This window comes from Hemiscyllium ocellatum, chromosome 11, assembly GCF_020745735.1.
Source record: "Hemiscyllium ocellatum isolate sHemOce1 chromosome 11, sHemOce1.pat.X.cur, whole genome shotgun sequence".
Taxonomy (NCBI): domain Eukaryota; kingdom Metazoa; phylum Chordata; class Chondrichthyes; order Orectolobiformes; family Hemiscylliidae; genus Hemiscyllium; species Hemiscyllium ocellatum.
The window spans coordinates 49,019,554-49,045,899 of record NC_083411.1 but is presented as its reverse complement, the minus strand read 5'-3'; the positions used below and the strand labels follow the sequence as shown (position 1 = coordinate 49,045,899).

General features: G+C 41.2%; 1 protein-coding gene across 1 annotated transcript in view; it reads left to right on the top strand.

Annotated features, from left to right (window-relative positions):
- Positions 1-26,346, top strand: part of LOC132820336 (sodium- and chloride-dependent neutral and basic amino acid transporter B(0+)-like) — a 233,261-nt gene that overhangs the window by 197,130 nt on the left and 9,785 nt on the right. The window contains exons 4-9 of the mRNA XM_060832357.1: positions 6,372-6,539; positions 10,025-10,163; positions 14,706-14,838; positions 15,724-15,864; positions 17,660-17,888; positions 24,432-24,557. Coding sequence (XP_060688340.1) covers positions 6,372-6,539; positions 10,025-10,163; positions 14,706-14,838; positions 15,724-15,864; positions 17,660-17,888; positions 24,432-24,557 — 936 coding nt within the window. The remainder of the gene's footprint in view (positions 1-6,371; positions 6,540-10,024; positions 10,164-14,705; positions 14,839-15,723; positions 15,865-17,659; positions 17,889-24,431; positions 24,558-26,346) is intronic.

Below are 26,346 nucleotides of genomic sequence, written 5' to 3'. Positions count from 1 at the left end.
GTGCTACCAATACTATTGCAATGGTCAGTAAAGCACAGAAACCCAACAAAAGCTCCAATAGCTCAGTTTTTTGTTGCACTTCTCCAAAGTCCATGCTCTATTTTTTGATATCTGTAGCATCAAGGGACATGGCTATGTGCAGGAAATCTGTTTCCAAAGCCAAGTCAGGCCCTTACATTAAACAACAAGCGACCAACATGACAGTATAGAGTAATAACAAATCATCAGAAACAAGGAAACTGTTACCAAGGGCACCAAGGCAACCACATTGATGAGGTTCAAGTCAACCAAAGAAAGGCAAATTTTAGAAAATGAGCAGGCTTTACATGATGTTAATCTCACACTCTGTTGTTGGGAGTAGAAAGCAATCAGGAGCTCTTTAATATCATGTGTCCTGAGAAAGGCAGTGTGATACAAGATAAAAGCTAAATCAACACCGAGTTAGTGTTACCATGTTAACCACTATATGGCCTCAATGACATGCACCTGAGCAGTAATGTTCCATGGTACAGCTATGAGAAACCATCTCTCAGTGGAGACAGCAGATCAACATTGTATGTATTGTCAATTGAGTGTCAATGCGCAAACTCTCACTGGCTTCCCGAAATATTTAGTCTAACAGATACATGGTTACCAGTATGTACAGATCTAAGTGCAGTCTCAAATCAGGACATTCAAACACACACACACCAATGTAGACAAGTCACATTGGTGCAATTCGAATGAATAGTCAAGAATTGGTAAAGTATAACTTTGAAGTAGTAATTAAGCAGGTAGCCAAGATGATGGCATATGATTTACAGAACAGTTATTCCAAAATACAAAGATATTCATCTTGATCTGCACCATGATCACCTAAACTATGAAATTAAATGTGCTCTCAAGGCTGACATGTTATACTTTAGACAATGTGAATTGTTTTCATTGGGCGCAGTTTCAAATCATGCCCATGTTACCACAGGAACGAGATTGAGTATTGAAAGTTTCAAAATGATTGGCATAACAATCCAGGGATGAATCGGGATATTCAATGACTCACGAATGCAATATATAAACAGAGGGAGACTCTATATCCATATGATATTTCATCCAATTCTTCAGCAAAGTAGCAACAGAGCTGTTTCATATTGTATGGGGAGATTACTTCCTTGTGACAGATTATTGTCTGAATTCACCATTGTTTTGGTGAATTAGCAGCAAAATGAGTACAAGTGTCACTGACACAATGGTGGTATTTTTTAGGTTTATTGGTGTCCCAAGTAAGAATCTCCAAAATTGCTCACTGGGCAGAGAGTGAGAGTTAGAATTGTACAAATCTTTGGATACCAGCAAAGGTTTCTAAAATATGCACCAGCCCAGGTCACAGAAATGTATTGCACTCATGATATTACATGATAAAGGAACAGAAGCCAGCTCTGAACAATTTATGACAGACCAATCATGCATGAAGAGATTGAGTGTTGAACCCTCTGATGATGTTGTGTGGTAGGGTTGATTAATAGCAATCAGCAGCAAATAACCAAGTTGTCAAACAAGTGCAACAGAGATCAATGAGTACCTTTCAGGTGGACATACATCCACCAAGTCAAGGAAAAATTGTCAAACTTTCAAAACATTACATTGAATTTTGAAACATTAATCTTTAAACTCTGTCTTACCTGTGTGCATAATTGTCAAATTAATTCCATGTGCCTCTGCAACAACCATGTCTATCTGTTTTGGAAAAGTTATCCTTATTCTGTTGTAAAATATCAGCCAGATGCTATTTTGCCTCAGGAGGGTCCCACTTGTTTGCAATAGTTAATTGTAACAAATGTTTAACAGTCTCTTCAACCCCATGATATTCACACTCAGTTTCTTATGTTATTGGGGATCACATAAGCATTGTCACATCTGGTAAAACATCCTGCTGAAGATTAAACTCACACCAGCAGTTGCTGTTCTACTTTGGATTAAATTAAAGCTAAATCACAAGATATGGGTTAGCAATGCAGCTAGTTATGAGCTGCAGTTGAGAACTCTGAGCTGAACCTGTGCCCTCAGTTTAAGTTGGAAAACACAAACCAAGGATCCTGTCACTGATTCCCAATCCTTGGTAAAAAAAAAAAAAAAATACCAAAGTGCACATACTACACATGGGGGTCAAGTCTGGACCCCAGCGAGTTAATAGTTGATGAGTTCAATGTTTCAGTGGTTAGTTTTTAGGTTGAAGATGCTCACTTGGACATCAGGTGCGGGATTAAACCCTCAAATGAAATAGACATTGAGGAAACGAGGGAGGAGCTAAAACCAACTCTGGTTACTTATCATGGTGCCAAGTTATATAGTCATAGAGTCATAGAGATGTACAGCATTCAAACAGACCCTTTGGTCCAACCCTTCCATGCCGACCAGATATCCCAACCCAATCTAGCCCCACCTGGCCCATATCCCTCCCAAACTCTTCTTTCATATACCCATCCAAATGCCTTTAAAATGTTGCAATTGTACCAGCCTCCACTACTTCCTCTGGCAGCTCATTTCATACATGTACCACCCTCTGTAAGAAAAAGTTGCCTATTAGGTCTCTTTTATATCTCTTTCCCCGTTCACTCTAAACCTATGCCCTCTAGTTCTGGACTCCCACCACCCCAGGGAAAAGACTTTGTCTATTTATCCTATCCATACCTCACATAATTTGTAAACCTCTATAAGGTCACCCCTCAGCCTCCGACGCTCCAGGGAAAAACAGCCCCAGTCTGTACAGCCTCTCCCTATAAGCTCAAATCCTCCAACCCTGGCAACATCCTTGTAAACCTCTTCTGAACCCTTTCAAGTTTCACAATATCTTTCCAATAGGAAGGAGACCAGAATTGCACACAATATTCCAATAGTGGCCTAACAAATGTCCTGTACAGCCACAACAGGACCTCCCGCCTGTACTCAATACTCTGACTGATAAAGGAAAGCATACCAAAAGCCTTCTTCACTATCCTATCTACCTGCGACTCCACTTTCAAGGAGCTATGAACCTGCACTCTTTGTTCAGGTCTCTTTGTTCAGCAACAGACCTCAAGACCTTACCACTAAATGTATAAGTCCTGCTAAGATTGTTCTTCAATGAGCTTTTTTCTTATTCGTTCAAGGAACTTGTTTTCTCTGACTGGGCCAGCATTTATTGCCTATCGCTAGTTACTCATGAGAAGTAGTGATGAGCTGCCTTCTAGAACCTCTGCAGTCTATGCGCTGTAGGTTTCCCTACAATGTCCTTTGAAAGGAATTCCAGGATTTTGACCAAGTGACTGTGAAGGATCAATGGTATATTTCCAAGTCGGCTGGTGATCGTTTTAGAGGGATTTTTTGCAGGTAGTGGTATTCCTCCTGTTTTTCTGCCCTTGTCTTTTTAGATGGAAGTGGTCCTGGGTTTGGAAGGTGCTTTCAAAGGAGCCTTGGTAAATTTCTGCAGTGCATCTTGTAGGTAGCACAAACTGTTGCAATTGTGTATCGGTGTGAAGGAATGGATGCTTGTAAATGTTTTGCCAATCAAGTAAGCAGCTTTGTCCTGGAGGGTGTCAAACTTCTGGCGTGCTCTTGGAGCAGGCAAGTGAGGAATATTTCAATTAAACTCCTGACTTATGCCTTGTAGATGATAACAGCTTGGGGAGACAGGAGGTGAGTTACTCCTGCAGTATTCCTAGCCTCTGACCAGCTCTTGTCACCATTGTGTTTGTATAGTAAGTCCAGTTGAGTTTCTGGTTAATGGTGACAACAAGGATATTGATTGCGGGGGTATTCATTGATGGTAACACCATTGAATATCATGGAGCAGTGGTTAGATTGTCTCTTGTTGGAAATGGTCATTGCCTGGCATTTGGGTGGTAGGAGTGTTACTTGCCACTTGTCAGCCCAAGCCTGGATATTGTTCAGGACTTCTTCAGTATCTGAGGAGTTGCGAATATTGCTGAACATTGTGCAATCATTGTGAAACATCCCTACTTCTGACCTTATGGTGGAGGGAAGATCATTGATGAAACAGTTAGAGATGGTTGGACCTCAGACACTAACCTAGAACATAGAACAATACAGCGCAGTACAGGCCCTTGGCCCTCAATGTTGCGCCGATCCAAGCCCACCCTAACCTACACTAGCCCACTATCCTCCATATGTCTATCCAATGCCCGTTTAAATGCCCATAAAGAGGGAGAGTCCACCACTGCTACTGCAGGGCTCCATGAACTCATGACTCGCTGAGTAAAGAATCTACCCTAACATCTGTCCTATACCTACCACCCTTAATTTAAAGCTATGCCACCTCGTAATAGCTGACTCAATACTTGGAAAAAGTTCTCATGGTCAACCCTATCTAAACCCCAAATCATCTTGTACACCTCTATCAAGTCACTCCCAAACCTTCTCTTCTCCAATGAAAACAGCCCAAGTGCCTCAGCCTTTCCTCATATGATCTTCCTACCATATCAGGCAACATCCTGGTAAACCTCCTCTGCACCCGTTCCAGTGCCTCCACATCTTCCTATAGTATGGCGACCAAAATTGCACACAATACTCCAGATGCAGCCGCACCAGAGTCTTATACAACTGCAACATGAGCTCAGGAATCCGGAACTCAATTCCTCTACCAATAAAAGCCAGTACGCCATATGCCTTTTTTCACAGCACTATTTACCTGGGTGGCAACTTTCAGAGATCTGTGTACATGGACACCAAGATCCCTCTGCTCATCCACACTACCAAATATCCGACTATTAGCCCAGTACTCCATCTTCTTATTACTCTTAACAAAGTGAATCACTTCACACTTACTTACATTGAACTCCATTTGCCACCTTTCTGTCCAGCTCTGCAGCTTATCTATATCCCGCTGTAATCTGCCACATCCTTCCTCACTGTCAACAACTCCACCGACTTTTGTATCATCCGCAAACTTGCTCACCCAGCCTTCTAGCCCCTCCTCCAGGTCATTTATAAAAATGACAAACAGCAATGGTCCCAAAACAGATCCTTGCGGAACACTGCTAGTAACTGCACTCCAAGATGAACCTTTACCCTCTGTCTTCTTCCAGCCAGCCAATTCCTAATCCAAACCTCCAACTCACCCTCAATGCCATACCTCCGTATTTTTTGCAGTAGCCTACCATGGGGAACCTTAAGAAATGCCTTACTAAAATCCATATACACCACATCTACCGCTTTACCCTCATCCACCTCCTTAGTCACCTTCTCAAAGAATTCAATAAGGTTTGTGAGGCACGACCTACCCTTCACAAAACCATGTTGACTATCCTTGATCACATTATTCCTATCCAGATGTTCATAAATCCTATCCCTTACAATTCTCTCTAAGACTTTGCCTGATGAACTCTTGCAGAGATGTCCTAGAGCTGAGATGACTGGCCTCCGGCATCCATATCCATCTTTCAGTGTTCCAGGTATGACTCGAACAAGTGAAGAGTTTGTCCCTTGACACTAATTGATTTCAGTTTGCTCAGGCTTCTTGATGCCACACACGGGCAAATGCGGCCTTGATGTCAAGGACTGTCACTTCCACCATACCTCTGGAATCCAGCTGTTTTGTTTAAACCAAGGCCAGGCACTGAGTGACCCTGGAGGAACACAAGCTGGGTGTCACTGAGCAGGTTGTTTCCGATGATTGAGAGAGTGGACTGTTAGGGCAGTAATTGGCTTTTGTGTCCAGAACATATCTGGTCAATGTTTCATGTTGTCAGGTATATGCCAGTGTTCTTACTGTACTGTAAGAGCTTGGCGATGAATTCTGGAGCACAACTCTTCAGTACTGTTGCTGTACCGCTGTCAGGGCCCAAATCCCTTGCACTATGCAGTGACTCTAACTGTTTCTTGACACCAAGTGGAGTGCATTGATTTGGCTGAAGACTGGCATCTGTGATGCTGGCAACCGTCGGTTGAGGCCAAGGTGGATCATCCACTCAACAATTTTAGCTGAACATTGTTGGAAATGCTGACCAAATCTAACACCCACTAAGACAATGGCAATACTAGAGGGATAGTTGTAACAACAGAATAATATTCTCTTGTCCAATTCTTGTTTAGATTCTGAACCTAATTGTCTGTAACTTTATCATGATTTCTGAACTCTGAGGATGACCTGTGCTTATATTCAAGAACAGGGATAATAAAGTTGATGGCTTATTTTCAACTTTATAAGTTCAGACTGGAGAGAAGCAACATCAGTCAACCATTGCTGCCTTATTTCAAAACACTGTCTCCCTCTTTCTCTCTCAAATTACATTAAACATATTCTAGTTGGAAATACATTGCAATTGAATTCAAGAGAACAATTTTATTTCAAATAAACAGTATTGTTTCTAAGCTCTTTTCCTTTGTTCAATTTTAAGGTGTTGGAGTCACCATGGTCCTTCTGATCATAATTGCCAACATTTCCTATGCCTGCATTATTGGTTACAGTCTGTACTACCTGTTTGCTTCCTTCCAATCACCCCTACCATGGGCAGACTGCTTCAGTTGGTGGGGAGCAGATGAAACATGCAGCAGGACTCCCAAAGGTACAGTGTTCACTTTGACTGGGGACATTCCGTGTCTGTTCATATTTTATTCTGTTGATCTGTCATAAGAAAAGTAGCCAATGCTTTCGATAACCAACTTCATTGTGATTGTACAGCAGAGAGACTTGGACAGGATCCAGCTCCAAGGATCATGTCACTGAGTCACTGAAGTGAAAGATTGTCAGGCAAAGAAAATCATCTCTCCTTTAGTATTGTCACTGTTGGTCATTCTCAGCTGCTTTACTCTACCTGGATTGTAGATGTAGGGAAGCTAAGGTAGTTTCAACCTTTTATTATCAGTACCTACATTACTACTGTCTGGTACAGAGCACAGTTTTTCTCTTTGTTTTCATCTCAGGCTCATCTCCCTCAAAATCTTCATTCAATGTCATCAGTAACACAATGAATGATTTACATTCACTCCTTGACCTTTAGGATTAGGGGTCATGAGATTGGATGCTGGATTTTGAGCCTGAAAGGAAATTTGAAGATCAGGACCAGGACGCAGATTTCAAACGTCATTGGTTTTACAAATGGGAGTGAGAGTAGCAACAAGTTTCAGAACAACATGTGTGTTAAACAGAGATAGGTGGAGGGACAGATAATGTTGAGGAGGTAGGGAGGCTGCAGAAAGACTTGGAGAGTAGATGAAGAAGTGGCAGATGGAACACTGTGGCAAGTGTGGAATTATGCACTTTGGTTGGAAAAGTAGAGCGCAGAATATTTTCTAAATGGAGCAAGTCTTCGGATATCAGAAGCACAAAGGAATTTCAGATTCCTAGTTCAGGATTTTCTTGATGTGAAAATGCAGGTTCAGTTGGGTGCTGGGAAGGCAAATGCAATTTTAGAATTTATTCTAAAAGGCTTAAAATGCAAGAGCAGGAATATACTGTTGTGATCGTAAAGGATCTGTTCAGATTACTTTTGGCAAATTACAAGCAGTTTTGGGCTCTGCTTCTAAGGAAGGATGTGCTGGCATTGGAGGAGGAGGCTTACAAGAATGATCATGGGGATGAATGGCTTGTCATAGGAGGAGCAGTTAGGGACTTCAGGTTTCTACTTGATGGGATTCAGAAGGGTGAGAGGGATCTTATTGAAACTTGCAAAATACTGAAAGGCCTATATAGAGTCTGATAGGACCCGAGACACAGCCTTAGAGTGATGGTACGAAGCCTCAGAGCTGAGATGAAGGGTGAATCTGTGGGACTCATTTCTGCAGAAGACAATGAAGGCCAAGTCATTGAATATATTTAAGACAGAAAGATAGATTCTTGATTAGTCAGGGGATCATAGGTTATGGGGAGATGGCAGGAGAATGGGGTTGAGAAACATATCAGCTATGATTGAATGGTGGAATAGACTTGATAGGTTGAAAGGCATAATGATCTTCCTATCTCTTATAGCCTTATGATCTTATTTTATTTCAAAAATGTTTAAGTTGTTTCCCTCTGAGTCAAGGAAACCAATGTATGACCTGCAACTGGTATCAATTTTAAGTACCAATAGCCAATGACTTACAACAGTGTTTGCCCTTATTCAATACATTGGGAGGTGCTCTTCTAGTCAGCCGACTATGTACATATTCTTGCTGCATTTTGCCTCTTAAGGGAAGGTGTGAGTCTTGGAAAACAAGAAATTCATGATTTAAATAATACCTTTTAATTTCCATATATCTGCATTTTGGACTCACATTCCTGTCTGTGATCCTGTGCATGGGTCCAGGAAGTTACTCTCAATCTTTTTTTTATTATAAAACACAATTCACAAGTTTTGAAGCCTGGAAAGTGATTGTACTGGAGTTAGGGAATCAGAAGTAATTAATTATCAGGATTAATATTCATTTTCTGATCCATTAATGAAAGTTTATCACATGGCTTTTGACAGTGGTAATGCCCCAACCTCTGACCCACAAGGTTCATTTCTAACCCCCCCCCCCAGAGGTGTGTCATAAAAATCTGAACAAACTGATCAAGGGATGTGGGCACCACTGTCTATGCCAATGTTCATTGTTTATCCCAAATGCCCTGAGTAATGTGGTGGTGAACCACTGCAATCTATAATAAAGGTATAGCATAGATATGTATATTGTAAATATTGAGAGTTAGAACTTGTTCATAAGATGTGGATATGAAAATACAGTCATGAAAATACCTAAAAATTGTGTCAATATAATATCTGAGTTAATATGTGACGGATTGAGACCAGGGAGTTTGAGACTTAAGCTTATAAACCAGACTGAGTAAGGAGGCTGGGGTATCGTCTTTGAGGGATGGGATGTCTGAAAGCTCAGTGATTGGCTGGTCCTTCCTTCCTGAGTCTGAATACATTAACTATCACATGGCTAGCACAGACCAAGTGGATCTGAAGGGACACATTTGGCGCCCATGTAGAAAGTTCTTTACTCATTTGTCTCTTCTGTTTGTGCTCCACAATGCTGACATTTCTGTCAGCTTCAAACATGGTGTATGAGACACTTTTCTTAAAATCCCGACATGATGCTGTCATTAGTGTGAACTAATGATGTGGAATACAAGGAGGGAGCTCAGTACATGTACCCAGCGTGTACAGTCTGGATAGAATGAAGGGCCAATTAAAACCATTCACAACCAATGGTGACTCAATGGAAATTTTTATCCACACAGCAAGAAGTTAGGATTGCATATGTATTGCCTGAGAGTGTGGTGGAGGTTACTTTTATTCAAGACATTCAAATGGGAGATCGATCATTGTTTGAAAAGGAAGGAATTCAGAGCTACTGAGTGGAGGAACTAGGTGAAACTCTAATTTGGATTTTCACAACAGTTTGCATCGTCTCATTCTGTGCTATAATAATTTAGTGATTCTCTGTGCTGTTGCAGACTGATGCTCAACAAAAAACATTGTGTCTCAGTCCCTGTGTGATTTCTTTCACATGCAGGATATGCTATTGAGTATCATAGGATGCATCTTCATGAAGTGGGAACCTTCACTGTTGATGTACCTATTTGCGTGTTAAGGGAGCTTTTGGGCCACTTGCATCTACCACTAGTACCAAACACTTTATGGAAGCCAGTAATTGAACAATGCAATTTTCTTCTATGTCATTGGATACCTCTATTGGGCACCCACCTGAAAATCTACCCTCCTAGGAAACAACAGACCAGATAGAGTGAACCCACATATTGTGCCGCTTCCCCACCCCCACCCTTCAACACATACATAAGAATGCCAATGGCAGCCAGCATACCCATTTAAGACATCTCTTAGGGAGTCAATTTACGTCTGGCAAGAAAGGCCGTCCTCAAACCATCCTACCCTGGATTCAATGAGTGGACACTGGGAAGAAGAGAGGCTCTTCATTTTATATATTCCTACCTCAGTCTATGCCTCTGATTCCACCTTATGTAATGGATGAGGTTGGGTTGGGTTGCCCAGAGACCCTGATTGTACCACTAGAAATGGCAGCATTGTTCAACAAGTTCTAAACCACATTCAACATTTTCTAGATCCATTTTGCAATCTTACTCTGGACGATGGATATTTTGAAGTCATTAATACAACATGGCTGCAGACGTATAATAACACTTGCCTAATTGGATCAGAAATCTCCATTCCTCACCAGGGTCCGAGTGAGCAATACTGGGAGTGAGTACATTGTTGTTTAGTATGACATAATTTGATTAATGCTGACAAAAGAAACATTAAGTCAAATCTTCCTGTCTTCCATTCATTCTGAAAATTTGCAAGAAATACTAAAGTGAAGGGAAAATAACAGGAACAAAAAAAACCCAGAAATTGTTGGAGAAACTCAGCAGCTTTGGTAGCATCTGCAGAGAGAAAGCAGAGTTAATGTTTTGGGTCCAGCAATCTTTCTTCAGAACTGGACCTGAATCATTGACTTTGCTTTCTCCCCATAGATGCTGCCAAACCTGCTGTGTTTCTCCAGAAATTTTTGCTTTTGTTTCAGATTTCCAAAATTTGTTTTATGTTAGTGGAAAATAACAGATGCTGAATGAGAGGTGCATTCCGATTGGTTGACAAGTGAACTCTGATTGGTTGAGTTGTTACACTGCGGGATGTGCTCATTAGAGCTATTTGACATTTACCTGGCAGATTTTGTTTAAATTTAAACCAGGAGGTTGATAGATTGGCCAGAGCATTGCCCGAGTTAATGGCTGTCATCTATTCTGTTCATTTGACTCGGGGCAGAGCTCATACACAGTTTTTCTGTCTTCAAAGATGATCCCTGTGTATTAATATACAAAGTTTCCAGTGCATGCAAGTGTGCTACACTGGAAAATCATAATTGTAGCTTTATCCTAAATTTAATGCAAGTGTAATTACATAGAACATAGGAAAGTACAGCATAGAACAGGCCCTTTGGCCTACCATGTTGTGCCAAGGTTTAATCCTAATGTAAAATAAAATAACCGAACCTACGCACCCCTCAACTCACTGTTATCCATGTATATGTCCAGCAGTCACTTAAATGTCCCTAATGACTCTGCTTCCACTACCACAACTGGCAATGCATTCCATGCATTCACAACTCTCTGCGTAATGAACCTACCTCTGATGTCTCCTTTACACCTTCCTCCTAAAATCTTAAAACTATGACCCCTTGTGCCAGTCAATCTTGCTCTGGGGAAATCTCTCTGGCTGTTGACTCTATCCATGCCTCTCATGAGGGATATGGCCTCCTCTATATTGGGGTGACAGGCCACCTACTTGCGGAACGTTTCAGAGAACACTTCTGGCACACCTGGACCAACCAACCCAACCACCCCGTGGCTCAATACTTCAACTCCCCCTCCCACTCCACTAAGGACATGCAGGTCCTTGGACTCCTGCATCGCCAGACCATAGCAACACGGCGGCTGGAGGAAGAGCGCCTCATCTTCCGCCTAGGAACCCTCCAACCACAAGGGATGAACTCAGATTTCTCCAGTTTCCTCATTTCCCCTCCCCCCACCTTGTCTCAGTCCCAACCCTCGAACTCAGCACCACCTTCCTAACCAGCAATCTTCTTCCTGACCTCTCCGCCCCCACCCCCCCTCCGGCCTATCACCCTCACCTTATCACCTTCACCTTAACCTCCTTCCACCTATCGCATTTCCAACACCCCTTCCCCAAGTCCCTCCTTCCTACCTTTTATCTTAGCCAGCTTGGCACACTGTCCTCATTCTTGAAGAAGGGCTCATGCTTGAAACGTCGAATCTCCTGCTCCTTGGATGCTGCCTGTTTGCTGCGCTTTTCCAGCAACACATTTTCAGCTCTGATCTCCAGCATCTGCAGTCCTCACTTTCTCCATGCCTCTCATTACCTTGTATACCTCAATCAGGTCACCTCTCTTCCTCCTAATCTCCAGCGAGAAAAATCCGAGCTTAGTCAACCTCTCTTTATAAGACAAGCAGCATCTGAGTAAACCTTCTTTGCACCCTCTCCAAAGCCTCTGTATCTTTCCTATAATAGGGTGACCAGAACTGGACACAATATTCCAAGTGTGGTCTCACCAGGGACTTGTAGGACTGCAACAAAACCTCGCGACTCTTAAATTCGATTCCCCTGTTAATGAAAGCTAAAACACCACATGCTTTCTTAACAACCTTATCCACTTGGGTGGCAACTTTGAGAGATCTATACACTTGAACACTAAGATCCCTATGTTCCTCCACACTGCCAAGAATCCTGTCTTTAATCCTATATTCAGCATTCAAGTTCAACCTTCCCCTTTTAAAATGCATTACTTCGCATTTATCCAGATTGAACTCCATCTACCATTTCTCAGCCCAGCTCTGCATCCTGTCTATGAGGTGCTGCAACCTACAGTAGCCCTCGATACTATCAACAGCACTTCTAACCTTTGTGTCATTTGCAAATTTACTAACCCACCCCTCAACCTCTTCATCCAAATCATTTATAAAATTTACGAAGAACAGAGGTCCAAGAACAGAGCTCTGTGGGACCCCACTCAACATTGACCTCCAGGCAGAATACTTTCCATCTACAACCATTCTCTGCCTTCTGTCAGCCAGCCAATTCTGAATCCAGACAACCAAATCTCCCTGTAACCCATACCTCCTAACTTTATGAATGAATCTACCATAGGGAACCTTATCAAATGCCTTGCTGAAGTCCATATACACCACACCCATTTCTCGACCTTCATCGACCTGTTTCGTCACCTCCTCAAAGAACTCAATAAGATTTGTGAGGCATAACCTGCCCTTCACAAAGCCATGTTGACTGCCTTTAATCACACTATGCTTTTCCAAATAGTCATAAATCCTACCCCTCAGAACTCTTTCCAAAACCTTGCTGACCACAGACGTAAGACTGTCTGGTCTGTAATTGCCGGGGATTTCCCTATTCAATCTGACATGTTTTATCGCCCACTCTTTTACTCTGCCTGTATCCCTCCAGTCTCATTGTGTCATCCTCAATATTTGCCTTCCCATCTATTTTCATATCATCCACAAACTTGGCGATAGTCCATTCACTTTCCTCATCAAAGTCATTAATATATTGTAAATAATTGTGGCCCCAGCACTACAGCACTCCATTAGTTATAGGCCATCCTGAAAATGCCCCCATTATCGCAAATCTGTCTTCTATTAGTTAGTCATTCCTCTGCCTGTGCTATTATCCTTCCTCCAACACCACAGGTTCTTATTAACGAGCCAAGTGCATAGTATTGAATGTGTTTACACACTCCTCCTCCACAAATGGTGGGATTGTCCTGTGAGAAAGTGAGCACTGCAGATGTTGGAGATCAGAGCTGAAAAATGTGTTGCTGGAAAAGCGCAGCAGGTCAGTCAGCATCAAAGGAGCAGGAAAATCGACGTTTCGGGCATAAGCCCTTCTTCAGGAATCAGATTCCTGAAGAAGGGCTTATGCCCGAAACGTCGATTCTCCTGCTCCTTGGATGCTGCCTGACCTGCTGCGCTTTTCCAGCAACACATTTTTCAGGATTGTCCAGTGAGGAATTTTGTGTGTCTGAATGAGATAATCTTTCATTCTTCTAAACTCTAGATCCTAAAACTACCTCTCTGTTTTAGGAGCAACCGTTTTACACAGCTAGCATTTGCCAAGATTTCTGCAAATCTGCCTCAACTTGAAAATAAACAGCATTTTTCCCCAAACCCAAAAGACTTCAGAATCTTCGATCTGAGAGACCAATGTACGGCTCTGTTTATTTTGTTCCCTTGTAATTATTTGAACACTCAGGATTATCCAGTAAACATAGTTCAGTTTTAGAATCTCAATTAATATTAAACACTGTATCGTGAATTTGTATTTGCAGGCTGGCTTGGTACAGTTAGAATGATTTTCTTGGGAACAGTTGAGTGAATTATTGATACGATCCATCAGTCTTTGGGATATATAACATTGAAACATGGCATCACACCAGCACTAAAATTATACCACATTATTTATTTGCTCTAAGCAAAACATCTTGTTGGTTTAATATCAGCATCATGTTCGTAACAAAAATAGTAACAATGTGAAACAGTTGACTTCAACTCTTGATCAAACATTGGAGATACCTTGCCCTTTCAGACCTGAGGAGTTCTGGGCACTTCCAGGCCTGCCTTAGGGCCTGTGATGTCTGTTTGGAACATACATTGAGGGATTATCTGATCAGTGGCCATTACCTGCAGGGTGCTTGAGAAGTGCCCTACTTCAACATTACATTTACATGGCCAATAAATTTACAAGGTTGCTGATCATGCCCATTTTGCAGTATATGAAAACATAGGAATCTCAACATGTGTACAGACTTCTGAAGGTAGATCTTTGGTATATAGGAGTAGAGAACCCCTGGCTGATTTCCCAACTAGAACTCTAGCTAAGGAGATTAATTTGACTGTTCCATTTCAAGTGTAAATTTGAGCATAAGATGGAGCCCATTAAGGCATGCCACGAATGTTTTCATGCAGTTGCAGATTCAAATATAGTAAACACACCCACATTCTGTTTGAATAAGATGTAGAAAGAGAAAAACATAAAGGACATCAAACTTCAGTAACCATTGTCTTATTTAAAAGTAGGACTTATTCTGTAACAACTGAATATTTTTAAAAGCCCTGTATATTGCACTAAATACTCAGATGCATTGAGCACATAGTATCTATGTGGAATAAACAGTACCCTTATGAAAAATATTTTCTCTTTTTTTTAACTCAGTCAAGCAGTTTTACACCGTACAAGTTCATTGGATGAGACTGGGGAGATAGTCTGGCATTTAGCCCTCTGTCTGCTTCTAACCTGGCTGATGGTTGGGGCAGCATTTTTGAAAGGAATCAAATCTTCAGGAAAGGTAAATGACTGGTGATGAAGACAGTTACAACTACTGACAAAATACAGATTCCCTGTAAGAATAAAACTAGAATTTATTGACTGTTGTGAAGTGCATAGTTTATATCCTTGGTGATGTCAACAGTTCCTGTAAGGTATAGAGAACAGAAAATGAACTAGTGTGCAGTAATCCTTTGTAGCTTCCACAGAGCATGGTTTACCCTTTGAGGGGATACAGCCTTGAAGAGGAGCAGATATGACACCTCATGCTGCTCAATCACCTGCCAAGTGTTCAGCCACAAACTGTGTGGGTCCTGCCCTGAACAACACAACAATCAGAGCAATGACGAGGCTGAAATAAGTGTGAAAAAGAAGTGTGAAGAACAGTCACAAATTGTAATATCCACAACTGAAATTGAACATAACTAATTTCTAGCCCCAGCAATGCCCCCAAATTCCTGAATGTGTCCCTCATTCTAAGGGTTTCAGTCACTGACACAGGGACTCTGGGGGAAATTCCAATTGCTGCGGAAGGCTGGGCAGGACTGGGGGAAGGGACTGAGCAGATTAGGGTCAGGGTTTTATTTACCATTTGTCTGGATTATTAGAATAGTAAAGAATCATGAAATATGAAGTGTTGAATATATTCGTGAAGTTCTCATCAATTCTCCTGAATACATCTGTCATTTCCCTGAATGTGATTAATTATAAAACTAAAAATAATATTGTAGAATTTAAACTTATTTCCAACATGTAGCTCAGTGTTAAATATCCCCATCATGTAGCCAACTGTCTTCTGATTCACTCTTTGTTTATATTCCTATCAGTTTACAATCAGATGGATCCAATAAAGTAAATGTTGTACCACGAAAACAGGAAAATCTTCCAATTTATTTTCCACTCTCAGGTTGTTTATTTCACTGCAATTATCCCGTATGTGGTTGTGACGATACTCCTGATCCGAGGGGTTACCCTGGAGGGAGCCTCTAAAGGAATTGAATTCTACATCGGAAGCCAGTCAGACTTCTCCAAACTGGCTGATGCTCAGGTAAGCTCAACAACAGAATCAATTGAATTTCAAAAATCACTTTTTTTTTACTTAACTGTTCCTTCTTTTATTTTGTCTGACTGAGGTATTAAAATTTAGAATTGAAATGTACCTTTCAGTCTTTTGTTTGTATTTGGAAAGATCATTTTGCACATGTTGCGAAAAGCTAGCTGAGACTTTGTGATGAATTCTAATGAGTTAGTTTATTGTTGTAATCATCTTGGTATGAGCAGGAGGGAATCAATGCTCAGGGCTAGGATGATGAGATTAGATACAACTGGATGAGATCGGCAGTGGGATGCAAAGGATTGTTTATTCTCAGTGCCTCTTTCTTTCTGAAATCATGGATTGATTCAGTAATCAGATTTTCAGTTACAATCACTTATGAGACTATGTCATCAGTATTTGTTCAATATACATTGCTGGGATATGGGCATTGCTGGCTGGCCAGCATTCATTGCCCATTTCTACTTGCCCTTGAGAACAGCAAAGCTGTGTTAGACCATTTGACATTTCCTGACCTGTTTAATGTCAATGATATTTGGAGTTTATCGAGAAGTGGGAGATGGCATTGTCACAATATCATCTGTACCTGAGATGTGACTACAGAGAGAAAGCAACTGAGCATCTGCTTAACCAAGTAAATTGTTTGATTGCAAAATTAACAGCACATGAACTGTGATAGTGAAGGAAATGTAACTCTCAATGAGTGAACTTAGAGTAGTTCAGAAATAAAATGCAGAATTTTATGCCCTTCCAAATGACAATTTGGGAGCAATGGGACATGAAATTGGGTGGGAAAGCATTAGTTTGTAGCTTCTTGTCACTCATCTATCGTGGTGGCAGAAGATTCATGGATGGATTTTGATGCTCTGCCATTACTTATGGTGTTTAAGTGGCCAATGAATGGCCATTGAAATGTCTCCTCCCTGGTTCTGCACCTACTTGTGGAGACCAGGGGACAATCATGAGGAAAAGTGAAATCAAAATCCTGTTGAATTCCTATCAGGCTTCCAAGAAGGGGGAATTCATCTAAAGGCATCAACACTTATTTGAAGGACTCTACTTCATGTAGATGGGAGGACTGGGGGGAGCTGCTGAGAGCTAAGATCCTGCCTTTCAGTTGATCTTCTCCCCCTTCCCCCACAAACCCTTCTTCCACATCAACAATAATAATGTGACTCTACGCATCTACTAGGTAATTTCACACTGAGCCAAGTTTGTAAATGTCAGGAGATACCATTTTTATAACAGCAGAGTGGTGCATATCAGAGATATTTCTCTGAACCTCTGAGTGCAGTCAGAAATTGCTGTGGAATTTACACATAAATAACAAGGAGCATCTGGAGCCTCACCATTTACATATAAGATGGTTCGTCACAAATGTGCACTCAGTTTGACATTCATACCTATTTTAAATCTAATTTAAATCATTTTTGTGATCCAAATTAACCCCAATGTATGCAATTTACATTTTGCTTAACAGACTGCAGTGCAGAAAATAGCAACGTCTTTGCAGAAGATCAGATTTTTGGTCTAGTGGGGTTTTACTTCTGCTATGAGTCAATTTTGGAGGGAAAATCTTAAAGTTGGCAGCAAGTAGTCAAAGGAAAATCAAATGATGGCCCTCCTATTAAGTGAGATGGTGTTGATCAGAGCTAGTTTAATTCAGTCAAATCACATTGAGCTGCTGGACTAACTCACACTATGCTTCTTGTGGTCAATGTAGTTTTTCAGTTGAATGAGTTCAAGTGAAATCGTTCAGCGCTGATGAATTCTCCCTTCTATTTATCAGGTCTGGAAAGATGCTGCAACACAAATTTTCTACTCGACATCAGTGGGTTGGGGCAGTTTAATCACATTGTCATCCTACAACAAATTCCACAACAACTGTTACCAAGATACCATCATTGTCTGTGTTGTTAATTGTGCTACGAGTGTGTTTGCGGGATTTATCATCTTCTCCACTCTTGGACACATGGCTCATGTGCAAAACAAGCCCGTTTCAGAGGTTGCACGGTCAGGTAAATACAAAGTTAACCATACTATTCTGCTGCAGGATAGCACATATGTTAGACATCGATGGGGTACTAGAGGACACCTGGTCCTGAGTGTAATTTGCCCAAAAGAGCATTGAGTCAATGGGATTAATGGAATGAGAAAGGAACAGAAAAATAATTGAGAATGATAGTAACAGGGCAACAGGCAAACATAAGACAGGTGCTCAGAGAATTCAGTAACAGAAAGATCAACTTTTCCTACATTATTGGAATTGGTGCACAATGAAGTTCTCATGGAATGATTGTGTTTATTAGTGGCTTCTATTTCCGGATTTATTTTGATGTTAAATAAAAGTTGGGTTGATAGCTAGGGAATGGTAGAACAATTATTGCGTAGCAGTGATTAGATTACTGAATAACCTGAGTATCTGTCCAGGGACAACCATGCCAACCACCACCACCTGCCTCCTCCTATTCATTCTCCCAGGATAACTCTGCCGTCCTGGAAGCAAGATTTGAGAGATTCAGCAAACCTCTAGTGATTTTGAGATGTACCCCATTTGAACTTGATTTGACACCTTCAGGAAGCCAGTGGTTTGATCCACCATGTTCCTGTTGGTAGCAAGTGTTCCATTGTACACCAGCTTGAGTAGCAAGGAAGAACTACCAGCAAGGGCAGGTTTGGATATTCCAGTTGTTCTGAACTCCTTGTCACTGCACCCTTGTTTGACTGAGGCTGGAGGAGTGCATTATCTCCCACTCATCTGCTACTCCATTGATAACAGTATGCATGTAAATGTTTTACCCAGTAACCACCATGGGCAATGATATAACTTAGCTAGAATGGGTTTAAACTTAGAAGATCTATCAACCAGGTTTCTTTGGGAATCCGAGATGGCGGCGACCCAGCAAGTCTGAGTTTACAGTGCTCCTCCCAAGACTTGGGCAAAGTGGGTCGCCCACCCCCACCACACTCACCAAATCATTTAAAATAGTTTTTACTTAATGTAATTAGTTGTTCAGTATTGAATTTAAAAAATTTCATCTCCAGTAAAAATGACTAAAGGGGAGCCTGCAGCTCTCAGCAAGCAGGAACCCCTCCCCCACCCTCTCCAGCTGCAGAAGAGGCGTCCGCAGCCGCCCCGGGGGACTTACTTTCGGTGGCGAGCCTCGTGGGAATAATATCCAAACTTGATGCGAAGATTGACGCTTTTATAGAAGAATCCTGAAGCCGATGGGACTCACTCTCGGCAGCGCTGCAAAAGCAAGACATCAAGGAAATCGAGTGCTGAATCGGAAGGTCGGAGCTAAAGGCCGCGACCTCCGAAACTACAGCACAATCGGCTGTGAATCAGGTCCGGATTCTCGAATAGCGAGTCTGGACCTTAGAGAATCACATTGACGACCTTGAGAATTGAGGCTGTCGAAAAAATATTCATTTGCTGGGCCTTCCCGAACGGGAAGAGGAAGGCCAGCTTACAGTGTTCCTTGAACAGTGGCTTCCACAGCTTTTAAATCTGGAGGCTGGATCAGGCCCGGTAAGGGTGGAATGGGACTACTGGGTTGCAATACGCGGATCCGACTCAAACCAGCGTCCCCGCCCGTTCCTGTTTCGGCTGCAGAGTTATAAGGAGAGGCAGATACTTTTAGAAGCCTCCAGAAATCTTGGAAAAGATCTCCAAGCCACAATCTATAAAGGATCCAAGATCATGTTATTCCAGGACTTGTCCCCAGCTCTGGTCTGAAAGATGAAGGCGTTTGATGAGGCGAAGAAGTGTTTAAGGGACTTAAGTATTCAGTACTCCTTGCGCTACCCAGCGACGCTACGCTTTAACCATGAAGGGTCCATGTATAACTTCGGATCGCTGGAAAAGACCAAGGAATTTTGGGACTCTCTTAGATAAATTGTAAGAGATAATTGATGTTGGTTTGCTTTCCCCCCACTCCGGTTTACATCCCACCCTCCCTTTTTTATAATATATTAATCATTTTTTTACCTTACTGTTTAATATTATCTTGGGGGGTGGGGAGAGGGATTTATTTATTTGTTCTCTTCTAAACTATTTTCTCCACCTCCTTGTTTTTTTTATTTTATATATATATATAGGCTAGGGGGTCTAGTTAATGTTGGTGGGGGGAGGTGGTTACCTTATACTATTTTACCTGTGTTTCTAGGAGCGGGGTATACATGGTATTAACATTACCAAATATATCCAGGTGTTGGTGTGGTGGGGGGGGGGGGGGGGTGGGGAAGTGGTGCGTAGGGTGCTCACTGTTAACACTAGTTCTGTAGTATATTTGAATTTTCTTCATCCTATTGAGGGGCGCCTGGGTCAAGGGTGGGGCACTGGTTTGGAGGGGATACAATAGACTTTTGGAAAGGAAGTGATACCCCCTGGGAACAAGGGGGAAAATCTCCATTTAAATACGCTTTATATTTTTTAAATTTCGAAATAGTTTTTTATTTTACTGTTGTGAGTGTATTAGAGAGCCTTTATTTTTGTGAATTTTATATGCTCTATGCTCGGGATGTTCTGGATAGGGTTTCCCCTCTCGAGGGATCTCGGATTTGCCTGGACGATTATGGTTGATCAGTCGGTTAAGTGGTGCACCTGGAATGTCAAGGGGAGTAATTCACCAGTCAAAAGGAAGAAAATATTATCAAACCTCAAGAAAGAAAGGGTTGATATAGCTCTCCTACAGGAGACACACTTATTGGATAAAGAACACTTGAAATTACGACAGGGTGGATTTGATCAGGCCTTTTTTTCTTCTTTTAGCTCAAAACGCAGGGGAGTTGTTATTCTTATTCGGAAGAATTTCCCTTTCAAAATTCTAAATCAGATAAAAGACGAATCTGGACGATATATTCTGATTAAAGCCCTTATAAATGGAGAGGAATATGGGATTTTAAATTTGTATTGCCCCCGGCACTTCCTTTTAAATTTATAATGGAAGCCTTCTCAAAGTTGATGGCTCTCGGTGCCTGTCATACAATTATAGCGGGAGACTTTAATTGTATTATGGATCCGGAAATAGATGGGATTCCCAAGAGTACTGCAGGAGTATCTCCCAGATCTAGACAATTGGTGGATTTGAACAAAAAGTTAGGACTGGTAAATATATGGAGATGCCTTCATCCACAGGGCAGAGATTTTTCTTTTTACTCCAATCCACACAAATGCCATACCAGAATTGATCTGTTTTTTGCCCCTCGATTTTTTAAAATTCCATATCATCCTGTAAAATAGGCAGTATTACAATTTCTGATCACGCTGCTGTATATATGGAAATCAAGGCAAGGAACAATGAGACATCACCCTGGCATTGGCGTATGGACCCCTTCCTGATGAAAGACAGTAAATTTGTAAAGTACTTCTCTCAAGAATTTAAAACTTTTTTAGAAATTAATTTCGGTACGGCTAGCAACCAATCAATGATATGGGAGACCATCAAAGCTTACGCACGAGGTTTGATCATCTCATACTCAGCGACCCAGAAAAAATTAAAGAGAGAACAACAGCGTCTGCTCGAAGCTCGCTTCAAAGCGGCTGAAACAGCATACGCTGACAGACCTTCTATTATCAAATTGCAAAGGATTACGGCCCTTAGGACAGCTCAAAACACCACCCTTACCCAAACGGCTAAGAGGGAAATATTATTTGCAAAACAAAGGTCATATGAATTTTGTAAATACTTAGCATTTCTTGCAAAGAAAAAGAAGGCCCCTCAAATATCACGTCTATCAAGGAAAGTACTGGTATTTTTACTCATGATCGTAAAAGGATTAATGCAATCTTAAGAAAATTTTATTCTGAATTATGTAAATCGCAGGATTGTGAAGACAGGACTTGGAGGATGCAATCATTTTTAAAAACTTGACCTTTCTGGACCTAACTCGGGAACAGATATCGGTCTTGAATGTTCCCCTAACAATCCAAGAAATACTTGACACAATCAGGCAACTTCAGAGCGGTAAGGCACCTGGCCCAGATGGCTTTCAAGCTGAATTCTATAAAGAATTTACAGGAATATTGGCTGGTCCACTTATGGACATGTATAACTACTCATACAGTCAGGGCTGTCTCCCGCCTTCACTGAAAGAAGCAAATATCTCTCTTATCCTTAAAAAAGGAAAGGACCCAGAAGATTGTGTGTCATACAGATCAATATCCTTTGTAAATGTAGATTTTAAAATCCTCTCTAAAACGTTAGCATTGAGGCTAGAAAGGGTATTGCCACATATCATAAAGGAGGATCAGACGGGGTTCATTAAGGGCCGTAGATCATCCAATAATGTTAGAAGGGTTTTCAATGTGATTCAAGCCTGCCATCAGGGAAAGTTGCCAGGAATAGTAGTCTCATTAGATGCGAAAAAGGCATTCGACACTGTTGAATGGTCATATTTGTTTTACACATTGGAAAGCTTTGGCGTTGGAAAGGTGTTTACCAAATGGGTCTCAACACTGTATAGTAATCCCAAAGCAGTTGTGATTACCAATGGATTAGGCTCGGATAACTTCAGTATGGATAGGGGCTGCCGTCAGGGATGTTCTTTCTCGCCATTGCCATTTACGCTAATAATTGAGCCACTAGCAGAAACTATACAGGCTGACCCTAATATAACGACCCCGAGGATTGGTACAGGTAAACATAAAATTACCCTTTATGCAGATGATGTTCTTCTATTCCTCAGTAATCCTTTGATGTCCGTGCCTCGCTTAATCCAAGTTATTAATACATTTAGTGTATTTTCAGGCTATAAAATTAATTTCTCAAAATCGGAGGCTCTGCCAATGGGTGGCCTTGCTAGTATATCCCACTTATTGGACGGATCCCACTTTCCCTTTCAGTGTTCCCTGGAGGTTTTTTTATAATTAGGCATTTTTATTACCCCAGCATTTGGTCAGTTATACAAGGCTAACTTTGTGCATTTACTGGAAAGGGTAAGGCAGGACCTCCAGCGATGGAGACCTTCCAATTTCCTGGCTAGGTAGAATAGCACTAATTAAAATGAATGTCCTGCCCCGTCTCCTATACCCTATGAGAATGCTTCTGGTGATGCTGCTGAGGCTGGCACTACGTAAATTATATGGCTGGTTGGGTTTCTTTATTTGGAATCATAGACAGCCCCTCATTAAGCTGAAGAAGCTACAGCTTCCCAGGCAAGGGGAGGATTGGATTTCCCAGATTTTAGGAAATATCAGTTAAGTTCCCTATTAAGTTACATAGCTGATTGGGTCTTGTCTGACCCGCAATCAATCTGGCTGGACATTGAGGCTTCTCAAGTAAAATGCCCACTTATTAACCTCTTATTTTCAGACAAGAGGAAAATCATTACGGATCACTGTAAAAACCCCATAGTACTGAACATAATTAAAGCTTGGAATATAATGCGGCAAAATGAGGGCAACTCACATAAAACATCCCCCTATGCTCCGACAGTGGGAGCATGGGGATTTCAACTGGGGTTTACAGTTGCCATTTTCAAACTCTGGAGATCCAGGAGTATCTCTTGTTTAGGGGGTCTACTTAAAGAAGGGATCCTGATGTCTTTTGAACAGCTGCATCAGAAATTCGGATTACCTAATGGAGACCTCTTTCGATACTTCCAAATTCGAGATTATATACAGAAGAAGACTACGTTATTAGATAGTCTTTATAAATCAGATAGAGAATGTAGAATGCTATGGCCAATGGGGGTATCTTCCATCAGTACTATTTATCATTTACTACATGGTGAAGTATCAGGAGATATAGACAATCTGCTTAAAATATGGGATCAGGATTTGGGACTAGAAATCTCTATAGAAACGTGGAATGACATTTTGGAAAATGCCAGAAGAATCACCATCTGCAACAGAACTCAGGCCATTCAGCTGAAGATACTTCATAGGGCCCATATAGCACCAGATCGATTGGCAAAATTTAAGGCAGGAACATCTCCGATGTGTCCCAAATGTAAAATACAGGTGAGCACTTTTGTACATTGCCTATGGACCTGTCATAAGATGCGTAGATATTGGACTAAAGTAGCAACTGCTCTGACAGAAATCTTAGGAACGGAAATTAGAGTGGACCCTGTATCTCTCCTTTTGGGCTTTTCGATCTTACCCTCCCTGGATATGCACGGGAAGAGATTATTTTCTATTCTCTCTATATATACAAGGAAAAATATTTTGGTAAACTGGGTGGCTGAGGGCCCCCCTGGACTTTCAATTTGGCACAGATTAGTTATGGAATGTATTCCCCTTGATTTCCTTACAAATATGGTGCACCAAAAGACCAAATTATTTCATAAAATATGGCAGCCCTTCTTGAATTATATAAATACATATATTTCGGACGTCCTAACAAGGGCTTTTATTTAATTGAAATGGCGAACCTGGCTGGTCCGTGGCCCCTTGGGAGAGGAATCCCGCACGAATACGGGTTTTGTTACATATGATGTTAATACATTTCCAGCATGTATCTCACTACCCAATTTCTATACGGAATTAAATGTAGCAGTGTGTGTTGATTGTACGCAGGACTAATATTATCATTTGTTTTGTATCCATTGTTCAGGGTTTGGTTTGGCCTTTATTGCCTACCCAGAGGCCCTTGCACAGTTGCCATGGGCAACTTTATGGTCCATTTTATTTTTCTTCATGCTGCTCACTTTGGGACTTGACACACTGTTTGCAAGTTTTGGTAAGAATGATATCTTTTAAGTTCAACAATAATGTTACTTAATTTAACCAATCTCTTTCTACTTCTATAAAAGGAACTTATCTAAGCTATTATGTTTGGAACTACTGCTAATGATTGTAATGCATGAGAAAACAATGTTACTCTATAGTCAAATTCTCCACAATGTCTTAATGAAACCTCAGCTTGGTTGAATGAAGTGTGTTCCAAGTTGTAGGAAAGAAATATTCAGGTCATTGTTACCTAACATCTGGAAGATTTACAGTGGAATTCATGTTTTTTAAAAATCTGCATTCATGTTCAGTCGCTGTTCACAATTTTGTTTTTCTTCATTCATTCATGGGATGAGATCATTGCTGGCTAGGCAGCATTTATTGCCCATCTCTAATTGCCCAGATGGCAGTTAAGAGTCAACCACATTGCAACGGGTCTGGAGCCACATCTAGGCCAGATCAAGTAATGATGGCAGCTTCCTTCTCTAAAAGACATTAGGAAATCAGGTCAGCTTTTCCAACAATCAATTCATGGTCATCATTAGATTCTTAATTCCACCAACTGCCGTGGCAGGATTTGAGCCTGGGTCCCTTGGACATAATCTCTGGATTAACAGTCCAACGGTAATACCATTAGGCCATTGCTTCCCCTTTCCTTGTTCTTTCTGTTGTATCATACAACTCATATTTCTGTTTCTGCTGCCAAGTTCTAGGTGTCTCAATATAATAACTATCATTTTTGATGTACATCTAGACCCTTCTCATCAGGAACAGGATTTGTTAAAATGTATTGAGCAGCAATTATGTTGTGATTCAGTTAACAGACTAATCTGGAGGCCTGGATAAATGACCTGGAGACATGAGATCAACCCTCACCTCTATGTCAAAAAAGAACTGCAGATGCTGGAAATCAGAAATTGCAGGAAGAACTCAGCAGGTTTGGCAGCATCTGTAGAGAGGAAGCACAGTTAATGTTTTGAGTCCAGTGACCCTTCTTCAAAAAACAGCATTCTGAAGTAGGGTCACTGGATCTGAAATGTTAATTCTGCTTTCTCTCCACAGATGCTGCCAAACCTGCAGAGTGTTTCCAATAGTTTCTGGTTGTGTTTCACGTCAGTGTCTGAGGAATTTGAATTCAATCAAATAAACCTGGATGAAATAACATTGCTGTCAGTAATTTTGACTGTAGAGCTATCATTGTGTCAGAAAAACCCATCTGACACCTAATGCCTTTTATAGAGGAGATTGTGTGTGAGAGACCTTCTTGAAAACCTCAGAACCATAATCATATGTTAGACCCTGGAATCCTTGATGTGCATTATGCTTCAATGCTTTATGTTATTAAAGAATCCAACAGAATATTTATTGCAGCTCACTGTTATATACAAACATTATATCCATGTACGCTTCTCGGTGAGTATGAAAGTACTCAATTACAACATGCAGCACAGTTTGTCAGTATGTCATGCTTGAAGTGACCCAAGTCAAGATAGTTTGTGAGATCTTTCTGCTTTTAAGTCACATAATTATGCAGGGTTTATATAATGCCTTACAGGTTATTATATTAGATAAGATTCCCTACTGTGTGGAAACAGACCCTTTGGCCCAACAGGTACACACCGACCCTCCGAAGAGTAACCCACCCAGACCCATTCTCTTACGTTTACTCCTGACTAATGCACCTAATACTACAGGCATTTTAGCATGGCCAATTCACCTAATTTGCACATCCTTGGATTGTGGGAGGAAACCAAGCATCCGGAGGAAACCCATGCAGACATCACAACCCACACTCATTC